At 36.7% G+C, this 15,199-nt stretch overlaps 3 protein-coding genes across 3 annotated transcripts; all 3 read right to left on the bottom strand.

Annotated features, from left to right (window-relative positions):
- Positions 1-3: 3 nt before the first annotated feature.
- On the bottom strand, positions 4-4,817 carry LOC120355867 (gastrula zinc finger protein XlCGF57.1-like; the record flags this gene model as incomplete). Its single annotated transcript, XM_039444603.1, has 6 exons — positions 4,512-4,817; positions 3,461-3,565; positions 2,858-2,969; positions 1,591-1,673; positions 1,197-1,344; positions 4-704 (listed from the first exon to the last, which is right to left on the bottom strand). Coding segments are annotated over exons 1-6 (1,161 nt in total), but the record flags the coding sequence as incomplete, so codon positions are not given.
- Positions 4,818-7,661: 2,844 nt separating this feature from the next.
- On the bottom strand, positions 7,662-10,694 carry LOC120355866. Its single transcript, XM_039444602.1, has one exon. It carries the CDS (start codon positions 10,692-10,694, stop codon positions 7,662-7,664), a length of 3,033 nt encoding a protein of 1,010 aa, XP_039300536.1.
- Positions 10,695-10,733: 39 nt separating this feature from the next.
- LOC120355865 lies at positions 10,734-11,435 on the bottom strand. The gene has a single exon (XM_039444601.1). It carries the CDS (start codon positions 11,433-11,435, stop codon positions 10,734-10,736), a length of 702 nt encoding a protein of 233 aa, XP_039300535.1.
- Between the last annotated feature and the right edge of the window lie 3,764 nt (positions 11,436-15,199).

The raw sequence follows: 15,199 nt of genomic DNA, 5'->3' as shown, positions 1-15,199 counted from the left end.
TTTGTAGTCACAAAACTTACAGCTGAAAGGTTTTTCTCCAGTATGTGATCTGATATGTACTTTCAAATCACCTAACCTAGCACTTCTAAAAACACAAAATTTGCAGCTGAAAGGTTTTTCTCCAGTATGTGTTCTGATATGTGCTTTCAAATCATCCAACCTAGCACTTTTGAAAACACAAAATTCGCAGCTGAAAGGTTTTTCTCCAGTGTGTTTTCTAATGTGTACCTTCAAATGACCTAGCTGAGCACTTTTGTAATCACAAAACTTGCAGCTGAATGGTTTTTCTCCAGTATGTGTTCTGATATGTGTTTTCAAACTACCTAACTCAGCACTTTTGTATTCACAAAACTTGCAGCTGAAAGGTTTTTCTCCTGTATGAGTTCTGATATGTTTTCTAAAACCACTTGAATCAGCACATTTATATTCACAAAACTCGCATCTGAAAGGTTTTTCCCCAGTGTGTTTTCTAATGTGTGTCTTCAAATCAGTGAACCTTGGTGTTTTATAGCTACAGTGAGCACAGTTGTAGAGCTTGGTTTTTTTGCCAGCCACAGATGACTCAGTGCACTTTTCCACTGGAGAGATTGAATGCTCATTCAGTCCACCCACTTCTGTTGCATAGTCTCGGCCAGATGTGCTGCAGTTTGAAGGCCACATCTCTGGTTCGCTCTTCACTGCACTTTCTTCAGCCTCTTGCTCGTCTGCAATCACCAAAAATGCAACTTGTAAATTATGAAAACAGAATATTATATAGTGACATTAACGATATGAAGTTCAATAATACATTTTGTAATTGTTATAAAGTATTCTGATGATTCATTATACTGTATTTCTTTATAGCTAATGGTGATAATTCTCCATAGTGATGATGGATTGGTTATCAGAGGTAATTTATGAAATTGAAGAAGTCAAATTTATAACAAAAAGTAGACAAACATCATTAGGTTGATACATCCAATTTTATGGAATATTCTGAACACATTACATCTAACACACTACACATTTGTTCTGTACATGTGCATGGTTGACATGTGGCAGACAGCCCATTGAGGAGTAGCATTTATACAGGAGTTCCACTCCCAAACATCAAACCACTTCATGTGAGAAAGCTGGCCACAGCTAATCTAATCACCCAAGCAAGGAGTGTAGACCCTGGTCAATCAAGAATCGGTTAGTAATAGAATGCATCTCACCATATGCATCCTCTTTGATGAAGATCATGTTGTAGCCAGGGATTAGATAATGTTGTTGGCTGCAATCATCTTCCACTGCAGCTGGTTGCTGGCTGCTATCCTCCTCCTCCTCCTTCTCCTCCTCCTTTTTAACAGTAACTGTTGCCATCTGCAACACATACACATTCACAATCAATGCCAGGACTTGTATTATTATTATAGACTACATTATTCACAGTGGTTTATGAGGTCATTAATTCTAGATGACTAGCCGACTAGATGAAGCCCACAGTGAAAATGTGTATGGTACACAACAGTTAACAAGATTCTACTTGACAACAAGAACTTACAAATAATCTCGAATACAGTTTATAAGCAAATGGAAATGACTTTCAAATGGACAAACTCCTCTTACCTGGTATGGACATAACTTCTGTTGATTGCAGCCTTCAAACGAATCCTCCAACCTTAATGATACAACTTCAGCTATTCTAACACCTGTAGCACAAACAAGCACATGAATATTTACTTCAGTGTTCTGAACAGTGTCAAGACAAAAATAAGTAAATTTAGAAGATAAGTATATTTATGTAAGTCAAGAGAAAAGGCCGGAAAGAGAACATGAGAAGAATGGAAAAGGTCAAGGAGAGGCAAAAGAGGAGGAGTAGAAGGAGGAGGTGGAGGAGGATGATGTAGAGGGAGAAGGGGATGTGGTGAGAAAGGAAGAGGAGGTACAAGGAAAGGAGGAGGAGAAAGAGTTAGAGGACCAGTAAGAAGATGAGGAGATAGGGAAGGAGTAAGATGTGGATGAGAAGAAGGAGGAAGAGAAAGCAGTGGAAGAATAAGAGGTGGAAGAGGATGAGAAAGAGCAGGATGGGAGAGAGTACAATGAGGAGGAGAAAAGTGAAAACCAAAGAAAAAAATAAGGAATAAAAATAAAATCCTAAAAATACAATGTAAAATCAAAAAAAAAAATACAAAGTAAAACCCAAGAGCTAAGAATTGCATATATATTGTTGCAGTGAGAATCTATACACATTGTCAATTTTGATAATATAATTTAATAATGAAAAAATATTTATATTCCATGGCATGTCAAATCTATTGAACTCAGGATTTATCAAAATTAACAATGAAACAAATATAAATATTGGTTCTGTTAGTGAACCTGGTTAGGTAACTTGCATCATAGATATCTACTATGGAAAATATTGGGAATAAATGAGTGGCAAAAATATGTTCCTATCATATCCACTGATTTTATAGGGTGAATGTCACAACAGTGTTTGCACACCCTCCTGTCAGCTGCTCTTATTTCAGGAGATTTCTAAATGTTTATTTATTTATTACAGAACAAAGAACACTACAGACATAAGGCCCAAAACAGTCTTCACTACAATTTACAATCGTATTAAGCAAGTTATTAAAAAAAATAAGAGATACAGTAAATGCAATTAGAATACATAAGAAAATACATAAGAAAAATATGAGGAAAGCATAGGTAATTGAAAGTAATCTAAGTATAGGTAATAGTAAGTATAAGTAATGAGACAGTTCCTGTGATTGGTGCAGTTGAAGGCTACTTGAAACACACAGCTAATGCAAATTTAAGGAAAGAATGCAAATACAAGTTGAATTATGAATTACATACAACACATCAACAATGTTATCACTATACTTACCACACACTTCTTTATCAATGGCCTTAGTCAACCTGGAATCTGATTCTCCACTCAATGAATTGTGCTCTGAGACTGGTGATTGGCTGTCTGTTCTCTGGTCACATGTGGACATCTGCAATTAATTAGAATGGTACCAGTTACCAAAAACTTTTCAAAGTGGCTTCAACAATTATTGAAAACTTACACAATGAATAACTGAATGGGAATCAATTTTAGTGATGGGATTAATTTATTGGTCATGAGATAATTAACAAATTTCAGGGACTCTGGCATGATCTAAAAACTGTACAATTCATAGGTACACTCTCATTCAGCCTTAACAATAATTATCAACAATAATAGGCTTGGACAAACAAAATATCAACTTGGAATTTAGAACTTAAAATCCCCATAAAATATCTTTAATTTCTACTTTTTCTCTACAGTGCAACTTGGTAATTATGTACCATAATTGGGATGAACAAGTTTATTTGAATTGAAATTTACACTATGAACAGAGATATTGTGAATTTTCTCCATGTATTAAGGTGAAATAAAAACGATATTGTCAGTATCACAAGATTATGTGAAATTATATGACACAATATTGCTTCATTGACTTACTTTTGACTGATTCTCATAGTCTAATTCAGCCTTCATGGATAATTCATGGGCGCTTCTGCCAATATCCATTGGAGCATTCAGGAATGCTTTAATTTCTTCCTTGATCTGAAATCCATTCAAAGTATACTCAAAAAAGTGGATAAAATTATTATATTTATCAGTAACCTCCAATCAGAGAACACCGCGAACAGTGAACACAGACTGTGACTATCAGAACATTGAAGATTGTTGAATGTAATTATTAGAAATACAAACTATTGTAAAGCTTAAATAATAAATTATATTAAATATTATAAAGAAACGACTAAATTTATGATTTATCTGTCATTTGAACAATATAGCCTGACCTACTGCATTAATTTTCGAGAATATGTTTTGAGACACTTCTACACTGAATAAAAAAAGTCTAGATATGTACAAAATATCCATGTTCTGCAAAATTGTATGTTTTCATGCAAGCTCACTTGACTGCTTAGTATATTCAATTTGTCAAATCTGTCAATACAGATTTGTCAAATTTTACCTATTATAAGCTATTCAGTAAATTGGTTTAGATGTTAAGATTAAAACTTTGGTCAGCTTATAAACAAGCTATTTAGTCCAAGTCCAAACTTGTTTTACCTACATATAAGTTAATAGAGTATAATCTTGAGTTAGGTACAACATTATTAGTGTGGTATTGGTGATGTTGAAATGACCAGTTCATATTGTGTGGATCATTACATTTTCCAAAGCCATCTTGTTAAATGTTGTGTATTTATGTGTTCATTTTTTTTACTGACGAAATATATCTAGCATAAAGCTGGTCAATGTTTGAATGAATTGAACATGCTTTTATAAATCTATTGAACATTTTACATGCTCTAATGAATATTACTCAAATATGAATTATGTTGTAATTGCTCTAGAACATTAATTTAATATTAGTTAGAATATAAATTATTAAAATCCTAAATTAATATTGTAATGTATTTTTGGAATAGGTCCAACTGAGTTCTAGGTTATGTTAGTCTATTAGTATGTAATGCAATTTTCAAGTAGGTTTACTTACTTCTGACTCCATTCTAGTATTTTTTATCCAAATGAATATTGTGCCAAAATAAAATAAACTACTAAACTATAATAATATTAGATTGCACTACCAGCCAACAATCCAAGCCAAGATTTGCAAAATCACTTGGACACCACAGAACAGAAAATATATAGAAAGGTATCTTCCAATCTAAACATGCATTTTACATGGCACCAAGACCAACTTGAGTGCACCTAGACCGCCATCTTTATTCTTTGTAGAAATCAAGTTTACCGCTAATTTCAAAACACAAATCCAAGAATTGCTCTACTTCTTGTTCTCATATTTTAAAAACATTCGGTACCATGGAATCACTTGAAATGAATCAATTCAAATCAATACATCATGATTATCTAATAATAGCTCTTGTGATATTATTAAGGTATAATGTTGATTAATTCGGTGGTTGGAAGAACTTTTATAAATAATTCTGATACAAGCTACTTTTTGACAAGGTGACAAAGCTGGAAAGCTGATGTAATAGAACAGAGACAACTTATTTGGAAGTAAATATTCCTTTATAATATTTAAAGTGATTTAATAATTGACAGAAATAGTTTGAATATTAGAGATGGGAAGTTCGGATCACTTTACTGATTCGGGTCAGTCGTTCACGTTCACTGCCGCGACCCGTTCAAAAAGACCCGTTCAATTGAACGGTTAATTTTCTATAGCTCTCCTATAAACAAGCAAAAAAAAAAAAACGACACATCTCTATTAAATATTGCACTCACTTTTATAGAAATATAATTGAACCTTGAAAAGAAAAATAAACTGAAAATTTTTTTAAATGAACTAATTCAAAAAATAAAGAATGTAGAAGGGCACAGAGCAACAAATCAGATAGATGTTGCAGGTTGCAGTCACAAATCCATCTCGGTCTTTCCACAAAGAAAGAAATATCTAAAATTTATTTTACTTTGTTGTTTTACACAGCACCATGATGCACAAGCCCAGGTAACAATTTTCCCGTTCATTCATCAATATCGGGGCACCAAGCTTCGCTTGTTATTTATTTATAATCATTTATTTTTTTCCATTCTTTAAAATGATTGGGGAAGGACTAACAGGCACAGCCCAAAACTGTTTCTTCCCCGAATTTTGATTTATACACTATAAATATTCCGAAAAGTAGGTTATGTTCCATACACTTGAATTCAGGTCAAATTTTCAGTCCAAATATTTGAAAACATAAAAGTTTCAATTTAGATTGTTCACAAACCAAATTGACAAACAAAATAACACTCACTAATCACTTAGAACTGTAAAATAATTGAAGAGCTCTATTCCAAACGGGCCCAAGTCACAAAAGTGTTTTTCTCAGGAAATCAATTTTTTGATAGTCATCACTTACATGTTGGAAAATGTTTATAATCCAATGTATAAAGTGTGTATTTTGAATTCCATACAATAATTCTGCATATTTTTAAGTAATTTCTGTGTAATAGGTTAATTTTCTTGCTTTTTTTTCCAAAATGTCACTAAGTCCATGGACTTGGTAACATTTTGGAAAGAAACTTGGACTCGGACCTTCTTCATGTCACTAATATGATAAGTTTCTTCAAGTGCTGTATTTGCTGAGTTGAATATATTTTGCCAATTTTTTTGAATAAATTTTCTTGATCACTTGATATTCTTGGTAATCCCCAGGGTATGTATTCTTGACTTTCACTGTTCTCTTCCCTTGAAAACGCACTGACCTCGAAGTAAAAATTGTAGTTAGGCTTCAATCTGTAGACAAACAGACAGAAAAAGATGCTCTGCGCATGTGCAAAGGACTAAGGTTGGAATGGAAAGGAACAGCAATGGACTTAGATACACTTTGGAAAAAAACGTGATATTGTGGTATCTATCTTTGTAGTGACTAAGGATAGTTTGGAGTAGTTACTATGCTAGGAATGAAGGTCTATGTATAAGGTTCAATAATCAGCTGATATCTCGATTTCCACAAAAATGGACTTAGGCCAGTTTGGAATCGAGCTCTTCAATTATTAACTTTGAATATTATGATATACCATCTTATGTCAACAAATTAGATTATTTTGATAGACTCAATTACAATTTCTAGATTTCTTGCAAGATATGGTAAGCTAATCGATTATACAGCTGATCTCCCACACAGGCACATGCATCTTCTGTTATGGACAGACGACGAAATTATTATCTGTGTTTCCAAGGATGATTTGTATATCAGGAAGCTATCAAAATGAAAGAGGTTTCTCAGGAAAACATTTTTTCTGATCATTACTTTTTGAGATATGAGCGCCTAAAATTTATATTTTTGGAAAAGAATATTTCAAGTTCAGTAAGAGATGAAACCATTAGATTCAGAGGATAGATTCTTCGTGGTTGTTAGAGCCAATGTAATGGGCTTCAAATCACGTTACTTAGTAGCTCAAAATAAAGTCGTTACCTTTAAGAAGCTTCTCGTACAAGGATGGCGGGTTCGCAGTGGACTGTAACAGCGGTTTTCTCGTTCGGGTAGGCGGTAGCACGTTATTGTAATAAGAAATCACTTGCACTGGCTGGGGGGAAAACATGGGCCCATGTCGCAGCGAAGAGGTCGTACATTTATAAGTTCTTTCAAAGGGAGGAAAAATTGGTAGCGTTAGTGCACGTTTTAGAACAAGCCATCTTGACAAAGCGGAAACGGGCGAAGTAGTAGTGGGGAGTGGAACAAGCCGAGAGAGAGAGCAGTGCCATCTACAATGGGCTTGGCGATATCATTGCGGCTGATGGCAGTGGCATGTTAGATGGCCATGGGTGAGCGCGGTTGATTCAAAACACACAGCCAACTTACCGACAGATATAAGAGGGAAACTGCCGAAGTTATATTGGCGGTAACATACCCCCCCTTCAAAAACGAACAGTTTTTCATAGCGGTGGAAACAATCTCCAGCGGGTCGGTGACAATACACAGTGAGAGCGTTGCACAAATGACCAGAAAGGTGGCGCAGACAGGAACAGTGGTGTAGCTAGGAGCAACAGTGTAGACAGAAACAGCAGTGTAGACAGGAACGGCGGTGTAGACAGAAGCAATCCTCACGGATGTGAGCGAGGCGGTCTTCATGCGGTGTGTGCGGTAACTTGTAGAAGGTTTCAAATGATGCGGTGAACTTTGTGTATGTCTCAAACAATGTTCCCAGATGCGCATTTGATAGTGACTACACGTACTAGTCCATCTTTACCAGGGTGTAGCGCAATAATCCTGCCTAATGGCCAGCTGAGAGGAGAGGTGTTGACAGATTTTATTATGACCAAATCGTTAAGTTGCAAGTTTCTTTCAGCGGTTTTCCATTTTGTGCGATTGATCAAGGTGCATAGGTACTCCTTGGACCAGCGATTCCAGAAATATTGGGTCATTTGGTTTGTAAGTCTCCAGCGGCGTGCGACCAATAGTTCCTTCGTCTCTATGGGTTGCGGTGGTGCGGTAAGAGGTCTACCAATTAGGAAGTGCCCGGGAGTGAGCACGGAGGCAGCTTCTGCAGGTTCAGAGGACAATTCTGTAAGCGGTCGACTATTTAGAATACTTTCAATTCTAACGAAAATGGTGTCATACTCTTCGTATGTAAGAGCTGTGTCCCCAATACAGTGGTGTAGCAGTGTTTTGGCGGATTTGACGGCGGCTTCCCATATGCCTCCTTGATGCGGAGCATAAGGGGGAATGAACTTCCAGTTTATGCCGTAGTTGGACAGAAAGCACTTCACTTCAGAGGGCATCGTCTTCAAGAGTTTTTCTAACTCATACATTTTTCTTGCGGCGGATGTGAAAGTCTTAGCGTTGTCTGAAAACAGAGTGTGCGGCGCACCTCTGCGGGCAATAAATCGGTGTAGAGCGGCGATGAAGTTGTTGACAGACATCGAGGACAGGAACTCTAGATGAGTATCTTTGGTGGTCAAACATACAAATATGCACAGATAACCTTTTGTTGTTTGTGTGCGTTTCAATAAAGATGTTTTGCATGAGAAAGGACCAGCAAAGTCCAAGCCAGTTAAATTGAATGGTCTATTGGCGGTGACTCGTTCAGCAGGTAGCGGGGCCATACGTTGCTGTAGGTTGGTGCGGCAAAAGCGGTTACAAATGACACATTGATGTATTATGCGGCAAACTTGATTGTGGGCAGAGATTATCCAATACTGTTGGCAAACAGCTGCTTGTGTGGTGCGGGGACCGGCATGACAATTTTGAAGATGTATGTGTCGAATGATGAGTGAGGATACATGCTCATTTTTCGGCAGCAATAATGGATTTCTAGCTTCACTAGAAATCGGAGCGTGCCCAAGACGACCAGATAAGCGTATCAAATCGTAATCATCAATGTACGGTTGCAATGTTAGTAGATGCTTAGGACATTTTCCAGCTTTCAACTCTGTTATTTCCTTCTGAAATTTATCCCGTTGCACAACATGAACAATGAGTTTTCTAGCTATTTCAGCTTCACAGGCGGTGGTGTCAATTGAGGCAGGCGTTTCACAGGTTTCAATCTGTTTGACTATTTTGCAGCGATATTCATAACGGGCTGGTTTGATGCGGTTGACAAATCTTAGTATGTAGACAAAAATATGACATAGCTTTCCAAATTTGGATACATGTTCTATAGCGGTATACAAACGATTCTCAATTGGTTCTTCAACAGTAGCGAGAATGTACAGCGGGTTAGTTTTCATCTCAGGTACAATGTTGGAAACAAGATGATTGGACACGGGAAAGTCAGTGGCGAGACAACGAAACGCATTGGTAGTGTGCCACCAATCATGGCAGGAGACGATTTCAGCGGGAGTCAAGCCTCTCGAAGCAATATCTGCACAGTTGTTAGCAGAAGTAACGTGATGCCATGACTCAAGTTTTGTTAACTGAGTAATTTGCTGTACTCTGTTGGCAACAAAAATCTGCAATTTGTATGTGGGTGTATTGATCCAATCCAAGGCAGTCTTGGAATCAGTGTAGAGTCGAATTTCTTGTAAATCATATTCGGACAGCGTAGGTAAGATGGCGGATAGTAAACGAGCAAGCAGAAAACAACCCATCAATTCCTGGCGTGGAATTGTCATAGTTTTCAGCGGGGCGACATGACTTTTGGCGGCTATGAGACGGCAGTTAACATATCTATTTTCAGTCTCTTCATGAATATATATACAAGCAGCAAACCCCTTTTCGGAGGCATCGGCAAATCCAAGCAGCCGGGTAGTAGAGCGGTTACAGGCGAGTAAATGCGGGATTACAACATTGTCCAAACGGGAAATTTCAGCGGTAATCAGCTCCCAATGAGCTCGAAGTGAGGCTGGAACCTCAGTGTCCCAAGCTAATTGCTGAGACCACAGCGTGCGCATGAATAGCTTGAACAGCATTATGAGAGGAGTGAGCCACCCAAGGGGGTCGTAGACTCGAGCGATGAATGATAGAACGGTTCTTTTAGTGATTTGCCCATTAAAAGGAGAAATGAAATAGCGAAAGTTGTCCGCGAGTGGGCTGTAGACAATTCCAAGAACTTTTGCAGTAGCATTGTCATCAAACATACAATCTTGATTTTCCAAAAATTCTGCAGGCAAGTTAGCGATCAATTCAGGAGTATTAGAGTTCCATTTCCGAAGTTCAAAGGAGCCAAGCGACAATAACTCAATCAGTTCAGAAATAAGCGTTTGTGCTTCAGAAAAATTGTTACTTCCTCCCAGCAGGTCATCAACATAAGTTTGACTTGTTAAAACTTTACTTGCCAGAGGGAATGCTTCTCCTTCATCCTTGACAAGTTGTTGCAATGTGCGTTGCGCTAAATAAGCACTGGAAGTAAGCCCATAGGTTACGGTTTTAAGTTCAAATTCTTTTGCAGGTTCATGATAATTAGGTTTCCAAAAAACATGTTGGTGACGGCAGTCTTCAGGCCTTAACAAAATCTGGCGATACATCTGCTTGCAATCAGAAAGGACAATGTACTTGTAAGTGCGGAATTTGGTCAATACTTGAATAATATTGGACTGCAGTTTTGGCCCTGGTAACAAATTCTCATTTAGTGAATGCCCATTGGTATCCTTGCTGGAAGCATTAAACACCACCCTGATTTTCTGAGTGGGGTCCTTATTTTTAAAAACTGCATGGTGTGGAATCACATAGTCAGAAGCGGATTTGGCAAGTTCCAAATGGCCAAGCTCATGATATTCTGTCATGAAGTTGTCGTATTTCTTCTTTAGTTCCGAAGAATTTTCCTAGCGTTTTAATAATCCAAGGTGACTTCGATAAGCTTGCTTGCGGTTTGAAACAAGAACAGGCGCGCTAGGCTTGAAGGGGAGTGCGACTACATATCTGCCTTCATCATTGCAGTAGGTAGTGGACTCATAGAGCTGTTCACAGAGTTCATCTTCAGGTGATAAGAGTTTCGCATTTATTTGGACATCTTCAGTCTCCCAAAACTTGTTCATGACCTCAGCAAGCGGTTCTTCGCGGGCAAACATGGTGCAGATAAGTTGCATCTGATGAAGCGGAGCAGGCGAGTCCTCAATATTTAGCTTTCCACTCAGAACATAGCCAAATATAGTGGCGAAGGCAGCGGGATTTCCTGGTATAATAGCATTGGCAGAAGAAACAAATACATTAGGATAAATGTCAGCTCCAATCAAGAGGTCTATCCTATTGGGTTGGTCAAAACCAGGGTCAGCGAGATCCAAATGTGAAAGTGAGGTTTTGAGCTCACCGCTGATTGGAAAAGCGGGTAGGTCACCAGCTATTTGCTCTAAGACAAGGGCTTCAGTTTGGAGAAAGGTGTTAAACTGCGGTCGAGATAGCAGTGTCAAATGAGTGGTACCTTTTACAGCGGTCGCTTGTTCAGAGATACCATTAATCTGAATGTGTGCGGGCATGATGGTGATACCAAGTTGCTGGGCAGCTCGGGTAGTGATAATCGATCTCATGGAGCCACAATCCAATACAGCACGTAGTAATTGTGATCGGTTGTATTGATCAACAACAGCAACGATAGCGGTGCCCAGTAAAGCAGAAGCGTGTACAGCTTTCACTTGTGCACAGCCACTGAAGGTGTTGTAACATCTTAAATCTGGGTAGATGAAAAGCCCTAACAGAAATAGTAATAGGTCTAAAAATAAAGTAATTGGCTAATATCGCCAAGCAGATAATAAACAAGATTAGATAGCATCAGCTTGTTCTGGCTAAATGGTACAAGAACTTAAAAAGGATTTGAAGGAAGTTTACTACTCATAAATAGATTATTTATAAAATATTTGAAGATTGAGGTTAGGTAGATGTATTCACAGATCGGTGACCTAGAGATCGATCAAACCGAAGAACGTAGAATCTGACCAAAACCCCTTGGCAGAGCTTTATTGCATTCGGATGGTGTGCAATGTGAAAAAACACCCGTCCACGTGGCTAATTATTAGTTAGCATGGAATTAATATTAATATATATAATATTAACTAGCATGCAAAGAGCATAAATAAAAAACCAAATAAAAATAATTTAATGTATTCAGGAAATAAGAGTTACCAGGCGCATGAATACCTAATAAAATTTGCATGCACCAATAGTAAAACAGCAGTTAATAGGCGGCAATTGTAGGCCAATTCAAAAATATTTATATATATTTATATAATTGTAGTAGATTTTGTGTAAAAATTTATGTAATCTATGTTATCAATATGGCTCGAATGCAAAGAAATTATTAATCATATAATCTAAGCAATATTTTGGCATTCTTTGTAAGATCTATTTGAATTTAATGGCGGAGGATTGAGATATTTAAATTTTATGCTAATTTGAAAGTCGGAAAGAGGATCTGTAAAACTTGAGAAGGAAGAACCAGCACTCGCCAGCCAGATGCCACCATAAGAGGACCCCAAATATTTTAGAGCGAAGTACCTTACTAATGATTTTGTAAAAGTTAAAGTTAAAGTAAATTATTAAATTTCTTAAGAAGACTTCGTGATGCTATTGTGAAGCAGAAGTCATTTTTCATTTTTATTAAATTTATAACCCCTTGGAGGAGACGATTCCGGCTACCATATTCCCGGACCACATGGAGTTGGATCGACATCGGCGGCTTACAAGAAGATTTTCGACACGTGAGTGATTAAATTTGAATTTAGTGATGGGCGCCCTAGTGCTTCGAAATAATCTGATGATCAAAGCTAGCTCGCCGAAAGGGTTATTATAAATTAAGAAATTAATAAGAGTAATACTTGCGCAAGTAAAAATTAGTATTAAAGGTATTTAATTGAAAGAAAAATATATAGATCAATATTTTAGAAATTTCTATTAATCAAAGAAGTACGAAATCTAGGCTATCAAACGTATGCATACAATATTTAATTTTTGCAATACAATTTGCGATAATTTATCATAGTTCTAATTCACTAGATGAATGGCTCTACCTATTCCGTCAGGTGCCGAATCTTACACCCTGAGATAAAAATATATATTCGATACAAATAAATCTACTAAATACTAGAGATTTAATATATAGATATATTTGGATTATTAGTGGCTAATTTATCAAGCTGATCTTAGAGCACATATTTATGATTGAATTATCCAAGCAGACAAGTATTATCAAGTACATGTCACAGCTACATGCCAAAGAATGCATATGATTTCAAGATAAAGGCACATGGTAATGATTCGTGCCATAAATCTAGAATATAAAGTTAGCCTGTGATATTTTTATTGATTTCAAATATTGTTCTATTTTTATATTATATTTTTTATCGCTCTATATATATTTTTTGCCTCGACTGATCTTTGCATTATTTATGTAATATATGTGTAAAATTTTCATGGTGTGCAATTCATTTTATATTCCTCATCTCTATAGTATAAGTATCATTTATATATATATATTTATTATTATTGAATTACAAGAGTTATTGGAGAAGCCCATATCTAGGCCTATCAAGATTTTTTAAGACTGAATACTATTAGAAAACCACGCCCTATTATATTAAATCTCATGCTTTACCGACTGATGCCAAGCAGGAGGCTAATCGTTATTTAATATAAAGAATAACGTGACATAAAGACATGTCGTGCCAACGTGGGACTGATGATGAGAGCCAAGCTCATTGAATAATTACTTGAAATTAGGTCAATAACCATAGTGAAAATTATAGATAACTTATACGAGTTGTGAGGAAAACTGGCGAAGGAATATTTGTATTACTTTTTGGGGAAACAAGAGCTTTAAATAGAGAGAAATTATATGTTTTAAAGAAAATTTTATATTATTAGTACTGTGAAAAATTACATGTTTATAGAGAGAGATTATATTTTATAAGCCTAAACTGCTATTACTTTCTAGTCAAAAATATATTAGGTGTTTAAGCCGGTTGGAAAATAAGTCGCAGCCTGTAAACTAGCCAAGAATAAATCAACAAAACATTGAGGGCGCTAGAGCATTGTAAAAAACTTAAGTATAAATACCTGGTTGTAAGAGTATCCAAACACTTTACACATCACTGTTCACTGTAAGTCCCGGTTGTGTCTCTTTTTTAAGCATTTTCGCTTATCATTTTTATCACTGTTTAATTAACATTTATCACATTTGACATAATGAATCACACTCCCGCAAACTCTGAAGTTTCATATATGTACGGCGGTTGCACAGATCCCACTTTGTCGACTCCGAGCACATCAAACCCCACCACGGTAGATGCCAATACGCCACGAGAAAGGGAACCAGGAAGCGTCGGGTCGATAATTTTCGATCCACCAGGTCTGCAACCTCTATCCTCCACTCGAATCGACGCCGCTGACACACCCTTGAATCAACGGATAGTAGAGATCAACTTTGAAGGGGGCGAGGAGCAGTCTGCAGAACCCGCATCGCCGGAGGCCGAGTCACACCTGGGCAAACAAAGTATATTTTCAATCACAGAATTAGATCCGCTTCAAAAGGTACTAATGGAACAAACTAGTAGCACTTTCAACATTATGTTACAAAAAACAATGGATAGTATGATGCAGGAGATTAAAAAAGAGATTGCTACAGTAAAGGAGGAAAATAAACAAACAGTGGAACAGGGTATGAAAGAGACCACAGGCGCTATAAAATCAGTAGAACAACGGTTGGATAATATTGAAACTAAAGTAGAGAGTCATAGGGAAGAGTTAAAAGCAATGATAACCCTACAAAAAGAAAGTCAAGATAAAGTTACGGCAGGATTATCGGAAAGGTTAGATACGGTTACATGTGAACTCAATGAAAGGATAGACAATTTAAATACACAAATCACTACACCTATTCAGGATATAACAAATAACATTAAGGCCGATTGCCACCAAGAAATCCACAAACAAATTACCGTTGCCAATCAAAACTTAACAACTACAGTTGACAAAAATATTAACAATATTAAAGAAATACAAAACAAACAGATTAATATGTCCACAAAAATGAACCAACTGCAAGGTAGCATCAATCAAAACACTGAAACCTGTAAAGCTTTAAATGGAACTCTACTAATTCAGAAATCCACTCTGACTCAATTAAATCAAGAAATAAACGCAAATAAAATTACACATAATAGTCAATGGCAGATAACACAGGAAAAAATAATAGCATTGGAAAATCATATTCAACAACAACCTCAAGGAATTCAAACAGACAACCTCAACGTACATAGTATATTACAAGGACTAGGAAAATTTGATAACACTGATCGCC

The sequence above is a fragment of the Nilaparvata lugens genome, unplaced genomic scaffold, assembly GCF_014356525.2.
Source record: "Nilaparvata lugens isolate BPH unplaced genomic scaffold, ASM1435652v1 scaffold5023, whole genome shotgun sequence".
In the NCBI taxonomy this organism is placed as follows: domain Eukaryota; kingdom Metazoa; phylum Arthropoda; class Insecta; order Hemiptera; family Delphacidae; genus Nilaparvata; species Nilaparvata lugens.
Note: the sequence above shows the minus strand (reverse complement) of the source record. Positions and strands in the feature narration are given on the sequence as shown.

Bases quoted from the DNA above. Each gene is read 5' to 3' on its own strand.
- LOC120355865 (XM_039444601.1), bottom strand. From the start codon at position 11,435: ATGAGATCGATTATCACTACCCGAGCTGCCCAGCAACTTGGTATCACC.
- LOC120355866 (XM_039444602.1), bottom strand. From the start codon at position 10,694: ATGACAGAATATCATGAGCTTGGCCATTTGGAACTTGCCAAATCCGCT.